General features: G+C 42.6%; 1 protein-coding gene across 1 annotated transcript in view; it reads right to left on the minus strand.

Moving 5' to 3' along the window:
• Positions 1-5,282, minus strand: part of CHIC2 (cysteine rich hydrophobic domain 2) — a 31,693-nt gene extending 26,411 nt beyond the window's left edge. Inside the window, exon 1 of the mRNA XM_055713414.1 lies at positions 4,950-5,282. Coding sequence (XP_055569389.1) covers positions 4,950-5,068 — 119 coding nt within the window. The 5' untranslated portion in view covers positions 5,069-5,282. The remainder of the gene's footprint in view (positions 1-4,949) is intronic.
• Between the last annotated feature and the right edge of the window lie 9,566 nt (positions 5,283-14,848).

A 14,848-nucleotide genomic window follows, 5' to 3' on the forward strand; every position in this document is an offset into this window, starting at 1 on the left:
AGGTTGCTCAAAGCTCCACCCAACCAGACCTTAAACACTTCCTTAAACACTAATAATGGGACACTCACAACTTCCCTGTGCTACCTGTTCCAGTGCCTCACAACCCACACTGTAAAAAAGGTCCTCCCTATATCCAACCTAAACCTACACTCTTTCTGTTTAAAACCATTGCCCCTTGTCCTGACACCACAGGCCCTGGCAAAAAGTCTCTCTCCATCTTTCTTAAGCCCCCTTTATACAGTGAAAAGCCACAATAAGGTCTCCCTGGAGACCTTATTAACACCTAAGATAATATTTACACCTAATATTAACACCTAAGCATATTTGAGTATTTGTAATTAGCATAGGAGCTCTGCAACTCCCTCAAATCCCTCAAAACTGGTGAAGTAACAAATGAAAGTTGTTAACCAGAGAAACGTGTCAAGTTTACCACTTCAACATAGAACAAAGAAAAACTATACTTAATGGAAACATACCTCTACCATTGAAAATCCCATTGAATACTCCATGATGGGAGGACTATCCACCCTTTCCCCAAAAGAAAGGAGGGGAAGGACTCCAAGCTCAAGATACACAGATGCCATCAGAAGTCTCAAAGCTAAAAGGTGACACCCCTTTACTATGTAATTAATTCATCAAATCAGACAGATGTCTAAAGAGATACCCCTTCAAAGAATGATCTTCATGTACTTGATGCTTCTTCAACATGCGGAAGAGTTTTACTATGAATAATGGAATTAAATAAAAATCTGAGCAATAAGGGAGTGGCTAACCACAAAGATAATTTGATCCAAAGTAGCTCTTGTTAAAAGAACTAAATGAAGCCAAGCCCCTGACCAAGATATAAGACAGAATTTCATCTGTCCCTCTACCCAGAATACTGAGGAAGACCTTTACTCTGGGGCATGAGCAGGTACATCAATGCAACAGGGAAGTCTCCCTGCTGTCAGTTAAGTCACAAAAGTATATCATTCCAAGGAAAGCCCTGCTCAGTCTCATGATGAAGACTGGCTGGGAAATTAGCAGGACAGAAACAACGCTTTTTTATGAATGCATGATCCAAAAGTATTCAAATGTTGATAGCTTCATCAAACACAAGCAAACATTCATGGAGACCACAAAAAGTCATGCCTGACAAAGACAACCTTACTGGAAAGGCTCTAGAGGTATCTGATTTTACAAAAATGCTGAGGTAGAGTGAGGCACAGAAACTACTGGCCAAATACAGTTACACTTTGGTGAAGTTACAAGCAACTGAGACTCCATACTCAAGGCTTGTGGCGATGCTTAATACATGGTGGGCTAGCAAAACTGAAACATGAAAGCTAATTTAACCAGCTACCACTATCACTCTGAGCTTTCCATGTTCCAGTTTTGTCACTATATGCAGGCAGTAAAAAAGGGTGGCTCCATACATTAAAAGCTTTGGTAAGTAATTATGTGATCTCAGTATTATCACTCTTGACTGGAAGCTGCAATGTGGAAACTGAAATACTAGAAACTCCACAGAACACTACCACATCTTCACTGTAAAGACATAACAGCTCCAACAAAAAGGCAGCAAAAAGTGTCTTAAAATCAAACAACCAGTATTTTGGAGATGCATTTCCTCAGACAGCTGTCCTCATATGCAACTTCATTTCTTTTACACAATACTCCCATCTTCAGTGACACATACCCTTCTCTGCTTGCTCTACGCTTTTCCCAGTCTGTATCACGTCTTCAACAGATCCATGCTCACCTCATGCATGAGTACTTTCTTTAACCTTCCTGGAACCTGAAAGAGTGTTTGTTGAACATGACTCTGCTTGAAAGGTTCAGCTGAGTTCCTGCCCTTATGTACAGTGGAGAAAGAAACGGTGAGAGGTGCAATCCTTGAAGTACAGGAGTTTACAGTATAGGACACAGCCAACCTGCAACCTTTTCTCAGCTTGCAGCTCAGATCTTCCTAACACAAACACATGCTATCCTCTTCCTCCTTGTCCTCTCTTATGGGGACACTAAACCATTTTTCCATTGCTTGCAACCATACTCTTAGTTTCATATGTTCTCAACCCTTACAAAATAAAAAGTATTCCACAAATCTTGACACACTCCATCCATAATTCTCACATAACCCTGTTTCCATTCATATGTCCTTGATACAGAGTAAGATTCAAAAATGTATAAGCAGACTTAAGTTTAATATTAAAGAAACTGACTTGGGTGAAAATATGTTTTGTGAGGGTTTTTCCCCCTCCAAACAGTTATCTTGCATCAACACACAATGCACCAAGACGACAAACAGCACAGACAGGCATTCACTAGCACATCACAACAGCTCTCCCTCATTCCAAGACTACAAAAACCTAATAAATCCAGTACTACTAACTAATACAGTCTGGTATATATATGGCACATATGTCTCAACTGGTCAAGGAACAGGAAAGCACAGAAAACAGCCACTGAAAAACACAATCAGACACAATTACCACAAATATTCTCTTCACAATTTCAAACTCGCCATGTACCTCTCTTTCCACCCTCATATGATTTTAGAAGCATGAAATACCTTGGACTTTCAATTCAGTTGTATGTAAAGTTCTACATTTTCTCAGCTTTCGGGTTTCTTGCCATTAGAATTCATCACCTCAGGTTATCAGAAACCAGGTCAAATATTACTCCTGATTACTGAGCTATCTAAACTCTGTTGGTGTGAAAATAGTTTAACTGATTATTTAAATAACATTTAAAAAAAAAAAAGTTTTAGAACTGTGTGCAGCATGCTCCAAACAATGAGCTTTGGAAGAAAACTCTTAGTGTTCATCAAAAGCCCCACACCCTGGAAAGGCAAGGCCTTTGTATGTTTTATTTGGAAAATGTTCACCTGCTTTAATTGCTTTTAACTACCCAGCTTAGAAAGGATGAAATCAAGTAAAAGTAAACATCTTTCCAACATTAATCTGTAGTCACGTAAATGACATATTTCAAACTGAACATTATGACCCCTGTGTAAGATCAGAAAGGATATGACAATAGACTATGAAAAGAGAGTTTCTGTTCAAATACACTCACTGCAGAAGCAGTCAGCAACTTTTTAAACTGCAGAGCCAGGGACAGATCAGTATTTGCTTAACTGCTGATAATTTTTGTCAGACCTTCAAAACACACACATACTTTAACACCAGGCAAGACTAATTCATTATATACACAGGACTTGACCTATTCCTTAAACCCACCAAGTGAATGTTCTGACAGTGATCTAACTTTTAATAATAAGCTTCTCAATCAATGACAAAAAAAAAGTTATAGGCTGTACAAAGGTAGAAGTGGCTGATGCTATTTAGTGAACTGTTCAGACCTGGTGCAATAAAGAAAGTAGATGGAGATCAGCTGCCTGATTTTGGAGGTACATGTTCATATTTCATTGCTCATCCAAAACCTAAAGAACAAACATTTTAAGGAAGATCTTAATAACTAGCTAGTGACCACTAATGAACAATTAATGAGGCAACCATCTTTCAACCACAATGCCCTTACTAGTCACAGACACTATGCAAGCTTCTTCACATTCCACTAACGGGCCTTGATCTTGTCTCGCACAACTTACTTCTGGTATTGGAGAAGAAACCATTCTGTGCCTCCATTTCAGTTCTTTACACTTTCGCATTTGCTAATATGAAAACTATCTAATTGTGGGTTTCCTCTGTTTACCAGATACAGGCTACAACTACCAGCTTATTTTCAGAGAAGTCACTGGATGGTAACAACTTCTGTTTACAATAAACAGTCATATGCTGAACACTTCAGTTACATGCCTCTGATCCTTTACGGGGTGTCCTCAGCCTCTTGCCCATCCACATCCTTGCAGCCCTCCAAATCTCCCTCATTCTGTCATGTCTCACTTCCTGTTTTTAACCAGACAGCAAACTGCACTGCCCAGCTGTTAGTATTACTTAATGTCAACCAAGTATTAAAGCAGTAAGGTACCAAAGTGCCACAAAACCAATATAATTTAACCCCAGATTTCTGGACAGGTCAGTATCTGAAAATCAGGAGAGTTCATGGGACTCAAAACAACAGACCACAATACCTTCAACTTCCACGCCTCTATTGTAAGCCTAGTCCTACTGAACAGTGAATACTAAAAAAAAAAAGTTTGTACTGCTGCATTTCGTCTCCAGGTCGATATTTCAGCATCTGAAACTGTACATCATAATGGACAACTACTACACTTCAGAAGAGTGAGCCTGACAGAACTGACTGAAGGGAAGATACACTCATCTGTTACATTACTGAGAAGTCCTACACTAACTCCTGGTCACTTGCTGCCAGATTGTCAGACACACCAAATATGCACAAAACAAAACTCACAGCTGCTCCCGTGTTAAACACTGTGAAACAACACCTATCAATCACAGCTCAACATGACTTTACATGTACCTATCTGACTCACAGACATCTCTTATTTCTTAAAAGTTCTCAGAGCTATAGTAGCGGCCACATGTTAACTGGGAGTGGGCAACAGATACATAAACAACCCTAAGCAATAGTCCAGGCGGTCATGTGCTGGCACATACCTGCTATACGCAGGGACACGGGGACCTTACTTCCTGACAGCTCATCATTTTGGACAAATACCTCACATTCCTCTGTCAGTCACAGCCCTGTTTCCTCAGCACCTCGTTAGAGGTTTGCACCCGCTTGCGAGCCCCAGGCGGCAGCCAGCTACCCAGCGGGGCCGCAGAGAGCCCCTTCGCAGTTCCACGGACATGGGGGCAACGGGAGGAGGGAAGCAGTACCGGCCCGGTGCTCCCCCAGCCCACCTCCCCGACTCGCCCCAAGCTGCAATCGGCGGCTGGGCGCCCCCGGCCGCCGCCGCCCCCAGGCCCGGCACGCAGCCGCCACCGTCCCGTCGCCCGGGCCTCCACCGCCCGCTCCGGCCCCGCAGGCCCCGGCGCGGCTCTTACACGGTGACATGGCCGGAGCCGCGCACCACCACAGGGTCGGGGGAGTACTTGAGGAGCTGCTCCTCCAGCGCCCGCTCCTCGTCCTCCTCCTCCTCGTAGATCTCGTCAAAGTCCGCCATGGCCGGGCCCGGGCGTCCGCGGAGAGAGAGTAGCCGGGGCGACGCGACGGGTCCGACCGCGGAGGCCGGCGGGAGAGGGCCGGCGGGGACGCACCGGTGCCGGGGCGAGCGGCAGCGAAGCCGCGGCGGCAGCTGAGGAGGCGGCTGCGGCGGCAGCGGCGGCTCCGGGCGAGGAAGCGCCCGTCACCCTCCGCGGGGGGAGGGGGCGAGGGGCGGGGCAGGAACAACAACAACAACATCCGGCCGCGGGGCCCGCCCCGCCCCCGCCCCCGCCCCCGCCCCACCCACCCTCCGCGCGGGGCGGGGCGGGGGCGGAGCGCGGCGGGGCGCGCGGCCGCCCCGATGTAAGGCGGGAGGAGCGCGCGGGCGGCCGTTGGCCCGTGGGCGGGAGCGCTGCCCGCCGCGGGGCCCTGCCCGGCCCGGCCGCGACCTTTCGCGGGCCTTTGAGGGGGGTGTTCGCTTCTTTGAGCCGAGTGTTTGCTTTCCCCTGGTTTTAGCCCCTTTTTGGGCACCAGTGAACAGAAGGAAGGGGTTTAGCGCGCCTGCTGTCAGCTGGGGGGTTGCCCCCTGGGCCCGTTGGCTTAGTTCAATGGGATGGGAGGGAAGTGGGCCATAACCCAGGCCGGCCCGGCCAGGTGAAGGCCAGTGCCACGTGTTCCTGTGTCCCTTGGTGCTGTTGATGTCAGGGTCTACCGACTCCCCAGAAGCCTTTCAGCCCTCTGTGGAAAGCACCGTGCCGAGACCGTTGTTTGCAGGGAGCACAGAGCAGACAAACAATGAAATTGCAGAGGAGTGGCCCCTTTTAGGACTATATATGTGAAAGTTAATCAGAAAACCCTAAAAATGAATGGGACTCTTGTTCTCTCTCTGAAGTTTTGGTATATGTCATAACCAAAACCTGAAGCAAAGGCTGGAAAATGCCAGTGCAAGCATAATGGCCTTAGCAATGGGTGGGCCATCAGCTGTTGTGACAACAGGGGCAGGCAGTGCTGACATGGGATTTAGCAGTAGCAGGGTGACATTTTAAGAAGGGAGAGCAGATCTCTTTTATTTGACAGGGTGGACTAGTGGATCATGTACTTGCAGCAGTATTTAACATATAGATTAGTGCCAGTTATGGGGTTCAGCCCCAAACAGTCAAGAAACTGGGCCTGAATCTGCTTTTCATGAGTGTGAAGAGAATTCTACATTCCCCTTTTCTTTTCTAGCACTTTACTCCATACATCTTAATTACAATAGCCCCTTTCTCATATTAGATCATTTTTCATCTGAAATCTGCAGGTTTTTCCTGTCTTGTCACAGTATATATACTGATTATCTTATTTTCTGAAAGACTACGTTGCCGCTTAATCTCGATTCCTCATAATGATCCTTGTAGCGTATTTCTCAGGAATAAAGTATATACAAAGGTGTGATGGTTCTTACTGCTCTGTAAAACCAGGGTAGAAGCAGTGTGGGTTGTGAGATAGTCTATGACGCTGTCTTTACTGTGAAGGAAAAAAGCAGCACCTTTTACTGTCACACTGGAAAAATGTGACAGTACTTCTGTCACAAGCTGCTCGCAACGGGTTTCATTTCCCAAATAACAGAATTCTACAGAATAACACAGGAATCCCCTGAGTAATAGTTTGCTTTCATACAAGTATGCTTATGTGTGTTTTCTTTACTTAGTCACCGTTCTTGCATATGTGTGTCACATACAGAAATTGGATTTAGCGGGACTGATGACTCATTGCTTCTGTCTAACAGTCCTGAAATTGAGAAAATGGACCAAACTTAATACTGGCAAAAGCAAGAGGAAATCCACTGGTATCAGTGAAGCTATGCCTCCCTGTGCTAGCTCACTCTACAGATGAGTTTGGTAACTTGTTTGTTTTCAGATGACTGTTTCACAGTGGCAGCCATGTAATCAGAGCCTGTGCTGTGCAGCACCATGCTGGAAATCTTGGAAATAACACTGAAGGGGTGAGCTTACCTGCACCACACTTGAGCGCCTGTAGCAGTGCTGCAGGAGCCAACTATCCTGTTTGAGGTCTGAGATCCCTGTGCCGCATGGGGTGACATGCTTGGTTAGCTCGCTTCATGAGCTTGAGATAAGGAGAAAGAAGGTCCCAGGACCCTTGACTAGCTTATTGCATTAGGTGTATTGTACTTACCTAACAAATACCTGTTCCATGGTCTGCTGTTTCCAGCTGTTCAGGATGTGGTAGCCTTTAACGGATGAAGAGCTGTGGCAGATATTAAGCAGAAGTACTAGGTTTCTAGGTTGAGATGCCCATGATGTTTCAGCACGTGTTTTGTAGCACCTGGTGGGCTCAGAGCATTGCAACCGATTGCAGTGATAAGCACTAGGTACTTCAGCATGTCAGACGTCTGAGACAGACACCAAATCCAAAGTGTACACAGCTAGAAGCCATATATGAAAAATTCAGTTTAAGTAGCATTTTAATCATCTCACGTGGGCATCGTTAGGATCTTGCTCTTCAGGCAGAAATGAACTATCTTAATCTTGAGATTGCTGTGTCTCTCTGTCTCATTGGCGCCGACACTCTGCACTCTTCTCAGCAGTACTAGGCTGCCCTGAGAGGCAGTAAGTGAACTCCCCATTCTGTGCAGCTGCCTCCTACCACACACTGAAGAAGGTCTTGCCATGGGCTGCCCCTCTGTTTCAAGGAGTATCATGCGAACAGTCGCTCCTCCGCTGCTGTCACCTCATTGCCATGTGCCAGACCCCCCACCAGCCGCACACTCCCGAGTCTGTGCCTTCATATCACAGCATTTGCTTGTGACTGTTCTGGTGTGTACTCTGACCCAAAATGGTGGGACACCTCTCACATTTACAGTGCATTGTCCTTTCCCTGGGAACAAAGAGAGCAACGCCAGGCTCGTACTGATTGTGGGTTTAGGCCACTTACTCTCTTTATATCTAAATAAAGGACAGTAGACCTAACACCCGGTTTGGAGAGCACTGTGCTGTTGTTACGGGCAGCAGTGCCCTCCCCAGTGGATTTGCTCACTGCACATAACAGTTCAGTGGACCAGAACTGGTGCCACACACAACTCTGTGACTGAGTCACTCGCTGTCCTCGGAGCTGCTCTGTAAGGACTGCGTGCTGTAATCTAAAGGGGACTTTAAAACATTGTCACATTTCTTTTTCTGTAGCTCTTTATTTCACTTCCCTCGCTTTCTCTTTTCCCATCTCCTTTATTTATTTTCCTCTCCTTCATCATTTGTCCCTGTTCTTTTTCTGTGCAATTCTTCCCTAGTTCCCCCTTTGTCAATGCTGCTTCACCCTGCTTCCCCATAACATCTTCTCCGCTGTCACTCATCTCATTCCTCCCACCGTCCTTGGCTTGTTTCTCCCTGTCTTTTCGTTTCTTAATTAGTACGTTGTTGGACTTCTGAAGGAAACTGTTTCGTGCAACAGGGCATCAAAGAACAAGCAGCAGGTGCAGGAGTAACCTTGTTCTTTGAACTCCTACCACCACTCGGCAGCAAAGCAAAGCTGGCAGGAACAGCTTCTCTTTTTCTTTCCCTGATTAATTAAGAGAAGAGAGGGAGTAAGAAAGAAAACAAGAGTGGGTGGTGATAGCAAGGGAAGAGGGCAAGCAGGGGAGGATAGAAGGATACAGAAGCCAGAGAGAGGAAGACAGAAATAATAGTCTATAATATACATGCGTTGACACCACAGAGAGAGTTTAGCAAAGCTACAAAACTGTAGCAAACCTCCAAGGATACTCACACCAGGTTGTGCTTTGCTTTTTCTGCCCCGAGACCTCCTCTTACATCAGTCCCTTGCCTTGGCACAGAGCCTCCCATCTCTGGGTTGGCTCTTCTGTCCTGCTTAAATGTCCCATTGCTCTCAACAAGCCTGGCTAAAGTGCTACTGATAATGTAAACATTCCTGATAATGGCATCAGTCACCACCACCTCTTGAGTTTCAACAAAACAAAATACAACAAAACCAAACCTAAAAATGAGATTTTAGTTATGGTGTTGCAAAAATGTAGAAAGGGAAAGTCAGGATCAGGCAAGTAGCTACAAATAACACAGCAGAACTTACTGTTAGAGCCACGGGATTGCATTTGTTTCTCTGACCACTTTCATTGTGTTGTTTCTTGCTGATTAAATGATTATTTTGAAAAATCTCTGCAAAACCACAGGTAAACTAACCAAAGTTTTCTTTGCAAAAAACAAAGGCAAGTCTTGACACCAAAGTGTCAAGCCTGTAAATCAGAAGTGTGTTATTGATTTTATGATGCAGAACTGAGGGAGCTTGTAGAGTAAAAAGATATGTTGATTAGACCCAGTTCACCTTTTTTTTTCTTTTTTCCTCCTGTCCAGGAATTTATTTTGTTTTCCTTTTGGTCTAACTTCCTATATTGCATTTGTATAAGGTTAATGAGGAGAGTTCAAAAGATACCTCTATACGGAAAACAGTATTTCTGAAAGAGACTCAGATTTCTAAGTCATAAATAAAGTGCAGAAGGCATAGATCCCATATAAAAAGAAAAGGAGATCCTTCTTTTTCAGAATTTCCTTTACATATAACAAAATGAAGAATAGAGTCCTCGTAGTTTCTGTTTGTAAGTCTGTTAAAACTGTGGATGCATGCAGTTGGGTACTCCTGCTCTTTCAACAACTGCATGACAACACATTACTGAAGGCAGAATCTCCTAATCCAAAAAGAATTTGTCATATGCTCAATTTGAAGACCTACTTGTGTTCCACATAACCTACAGGCAAGATAAACTCTTGGCTGTTTTTAGGCCTGACAGTGGGGGTTTATTTCTTGTAGGATTCACTGACATGGGAAATATGTATGGTCACTTCTTTCTTCCCTTCCCATCAATATCAGAACCTAATATAGCAGAATCCTTGCTGCTTTTTCTTTTTCCCCCCTGTAATCACATCAATTAAACAGAAACGCACAAAAAGTCTCTGTTTTTCATTTTATGTGAGAGGGATGTAGCATTGACACGATGGAGTTTTTCAGTGCTGCAAGTACAAAAGCGTAAAGTCCCCTAAAATCAAACACAAACACAGTCATATAAACATACAAATGGAAAAGCAAGTTCCAGGGTTGTAAGATATTCTTAAAATGGCAAATATATGTTGGAAGTGTGGAAAAGTATCAAGGAATACTGTGGGCTGAATCCTCTGCTGTATCTGTTAGAGATATGGATGCTGTTTTTTGGGTGAAGCTGTGGTCAACTTCTATCTTAGAAAAAAAATAATTACAAAACAAACAAAAAAGCCAGGGACAAATGTGGAGCTATTCTAGCTGCTATTGGAGTGAACAATTGTACCCCCAAACATCAGCAGGGATTGTAATTTAATGTATTTTTCCTTATTTCTATGTTTTTCCATCTTTTAATACCACATCTTGTAGTTTATTTCCAAGACAGTTATTTTTCTCTTGGTAAATATCACCCAATGACTAAGCTGTTTATTCACCATCTTAAAGAAACAGCAAGTGACTACTGCAACTGAAAGATGCAACTAATGCAACTGAACTGCAAATCACTATAAAAAGAAGGATCTTTTATATGAAGAAAGAGTTAAAATCAGATTTACTAATCTGTTAAGATAAAATACCTTCATGTAACATATTTTAGAGAATTAGACAATGCCTCTGTCCATTTTTGCTTGAGAATAGAAAGTGCCAAAGTTTTATCCTGCTTAAAGGCAAATACCCTCTGCTATGCCACCCACATGTACCCAATCTGTTGGAAAACTAGAACTATGTATTCCTTTAGGATTGAGAACATAATTCTTTGCCTGTCAGATTATTCTGACAAATTGCATTATAATTACTTCCTCATTAATTACTGTGACAAATGTTGATCTAAAGAGAACAGGGAAGGATGTCTTTCATTTAAAATCATCAAAACAAGAACAGTTGAGATTTCCTCTGATGAACACTTTACCGTTCATTAATATTAGGACATGCTAATACATTCACTACTGCATATAAGCAAAGAGAGATTTCTAGCACCTGTCTCTTTCAGATATGACATTTTTATTTCCTTTTGAACATCTTTAAAATAACATCTTTTCTGCTTCCAAGCAGATATTTTTCTTTCTGATAGTATGAGGCATGATTCACAAAGCATGAAAAAAACAGATGTTCTGAGATGTTTAAAGTGTAACAAAAGCACTTATAGTGGAATATATTATGCTCCTAGAGCATGAGGTCCTCGAGAAAGGTAAAGAACAAATAACCAATCCAACCTCTGTGGTAAAGCACAGGGGTTGGAAATAATCTGCAGCCTGAAAAAGAAACTTACTTTCCTTTTGAAGCAAGAGAGATATTGGAAAGGAATTGCCTCTTTTCAGAATCCTATTCCTTCTTTGTGTTCACTTTTGGCTGCTAGCGGTCTTGCCCTAAGCATCGGGCCTGGTATAGCTGGGTGAACGTCTGTGCTTTGTACTATCACCATATGAATGCTAAAATTTCTTGATGTATGTGTGAAGAAGCAGCAGAGGAAACAATCGCACACATGATTCAAATGCCCTTTGGGATCAAATTTTTAAATCTCTTTGCAGCTTGGTTGAGACATTGGAGTAGAGTTGTTTTCTCTCCTTGAAGGGACTAGAGTAACAGTTCTAATCTGCAGCAGAGAATGAAGTCAATGACGTTTGGGTAACTGATCTGTTTGTACACAATGGACAACTTGTACCACACAATGTCCTTGCAAGCAGGAGAATAACCTGTATAAACTCTTACCCACAAAGGAATGGGGAAGCTGCATTAGGCATCCTTTGCCCAAGGAGTTATTAAAGTGCAATCAGATTCAGCAGACTGCAATTCTGAAAGTTCCCTTGTAAGACACTGTTATTTACTGCAAGATGCTGAAAGATAGGAGACTTTGGGTCAAATCCCACTTCCATAACTATCTTGCTCTGGGACCTTGGCCAAAATTGTTTGAATCTGTACACCTTTCCCATGGTGGGTGAATTACTGGCAGGACTGTCATTGATTGGGAAGCTCCCAGGGTTTTTCCCACTGGGTGATACCTTAACATACAAATGTTGTTTCTATGTGTGCATCTAGGAAGTGTGATCATGGCTTTTATTTTTATTTCTTTGGTACCCTTGAAAGACCTTTTGTAGCTCTGGAGAATGAGCTGACCTTTTTTGTTCCCCTAGCCTGAAAAAGGTCATATTTTGTTTAACTAACCTTTGAAAACACCAGGCCAAATTCTACTCCCACCGCACCATTCAGAAGAGCTGCAGCGTAACTGTCTTACAGCTCTGTAACTGAGAGTAGTATTTTACCCAAACCTTTCCGTCCTCTGATTTGTAACAAGTCTCTCACAGTATATCTGAAAGTGCAGGCAGTCATACCTCTTATACACTGTCGTGTTAATTGTATTCTAGACATACAGACGTTTTAATGGGAATATTAGTTCTTTGGCTCAGCTGCAGTGTAAGAGAGAGATCCCAGACTGGTAAAGTGGAGACACTTGAGTCTGAGCTATTCTTCAGTACTGCTCTACTTTTTGGCTGATGTTTTTTCATCTGCTGAATGTATAATAGTAGTTATATTTTATTTGTACTTTAAAATTGTGACGTATACCTTCCAGCTTACATCTCTTGGCCGTTTCGGTTCCAATACTTCTTCCTTCTTCAGAAGCTTCATACTGCTTTCCCCCCCCACCCACCCCCCATTTTGCTCTCTTTCCTTTTCACCAGAATAGTGCTCTGAACCTCATAAAATAATTTTCAGGACTTCTGTCATTCTTTTTCCATTAGATTTTGGCATAGCCTGAACACTAAATAAGCTTTAAACTAATAATATACTTACCCAGCATCATAAAATATGTGAAATTGCTTTGTTTCCATTATTTTTCAGAAAGTTTTGAATACAAGCTTGAACAATGTATTCATTATAAATATAAAGAGCCAGGCTATGCAAAACTGTCTGATATTTGTTTAATAACAGTCTTCATTTTGGTTCCATTTTGACATGCTTATATTGTGTCCTTCTTTTATATGTTACTTTCTTCCTAGCAAAGCAAGAGGTAGGGTACCTCTATCCTGTATCTCACCAATGCTCTGCTTCCTGAAACTTTTGAATTTGTTCCTTTATTTTAAATAAAGGATGCAAATACATATGAAGGGATGAAACTGAAAAAGGGTTGCTTCCAGCCACAGCCATTAGAGATTTGTTTTCATGTAACAGCTGCTTGGACAAAGCTAAGACTATATTCTGAAAAGGGAGCTGAAGAAATGAGGTGGTAGGTTTCTTCTTGTGGAGGTTTCCGGATTGTATCAAAATCAGACCAATGTTTATTCTGACATCTGAAAAAAACGCTTCATTTTGGCACACGTGGCTTTTGTCTTCCATTACCTTAACAGAAAATATAAAATGGGAAAAAAAAACCCCGAAACAGTTCCTATTGGAGCAGAGTTGGTATCCAGAACACTAATCAGGCAATGAACATGGATGGTATAGGATAGAGGACAGGGAAGATGCAGTAGAGTACTGTGTCCAGCCATGATCTAGCTGCCCTGTAAACCTTAGTTTCTAGGAATACAAATCCAGCATCTTTATTAGAAAATACATTCCCTCAAGTAATCAACAATTTAATTTTAAGTCAGTACTATGTTAAAATGGATATTAAGCAGTCTTTGTGTGTGTCTTCACTCCAGAAAAAAATCCCATAACTTCAGGCATTGTTATATAACAGTCAGAAATGTCTCAGGCTTTCTCTGAAAACTACTTCTATTTCATACTCCCATTGGTAAACCCCACAATGAGTTTCAGAACTTCATTTCTGTCATACTTAGAAGCTTTTTTTTAATTATTATTATTTCCAGGGTAAATTTCTACATGGCCAGAGCATATCCGCCTGTTCTTGTGGTGGTACTCTTCTTCAGATGGATTAGCTTTTCTCTCTTGTGGATATTTACCTCACCGGTATAAGCAACAATTGTATCTCCGCTCTCTGGGTCTTCTCTTCTCATGAGGGTCCACATTCCTCTAACACTATACTCCTAAAGCTGTTTTCTGGACCTGCTCTGATTTAGTTTTTTTCTGAGATGGACATGGAAAACTGTCTGCTGCCTCAGACAAGGTTTCCCTATGCATGGTGGCTTTAGTTTTCCATCTCCTTAGTGGAATGGCCTTGCCTGTTAGGTTCTGTGACACCTGTCACCTGACCATGACACGCTGACTCTTCGTAAACATGGATTAATGTGCCCAGGTGCCTCAGTCACAAAGATATATGTTCAGCCATGGAGCTCCTAGATTACGTTGGCTTTATCAATGCACTTATATTACTCCTCCTCTCAGAGAATCCACTTCTTCCAGTGTGACAGTTCAGTCTCCACAGATAGTGACTTCACCTCTTTCCTATGCATAGTGAAGTCCTATTGGCTATGCCAAGAAAACAAATTAAGTAATTCAACTGCTTCTGAAACTTATCCTTGAGGAACTCCATCATTAACTGTATTCCCTTCTGCTTCCTGAGTCTGCAGGAGGAGTATCTTCTCTCCTTTAGATAGTTCCTTCATCACTCAACAGATCTTGAACTGTCCCACATCCATACTTCCATTACAGGAAAAAGGAAAGAAATTATAGCCATTTTATTTTTTTAGACTGAATGAAGTGAAATCAAAATTCATACAATTTTCAAACTGTGAAACAGGTAGCTCCTACAACATATGACATGTTTAATGACCTCTTCATTTTTCTCACAAGCAGTGTTTAATGTCCATTCCCATTAATCTGTTTTTTTAAAAAGTAGCATTTCCTCTGGTAGCAAATTCAA

Source organism: Falco cherrug, chromosome 1, assembly GCF_023634085.1.
Source record: "Falco cherrug isolate bFalChe1 chromosome 1, bFalChe1.pri, whole genome shotgun sequence".
NCBI lineage: Eukaryota > Metazoa > Chordata > Aves > Falconiformes > Falconidae > Falco > Falco cherrug.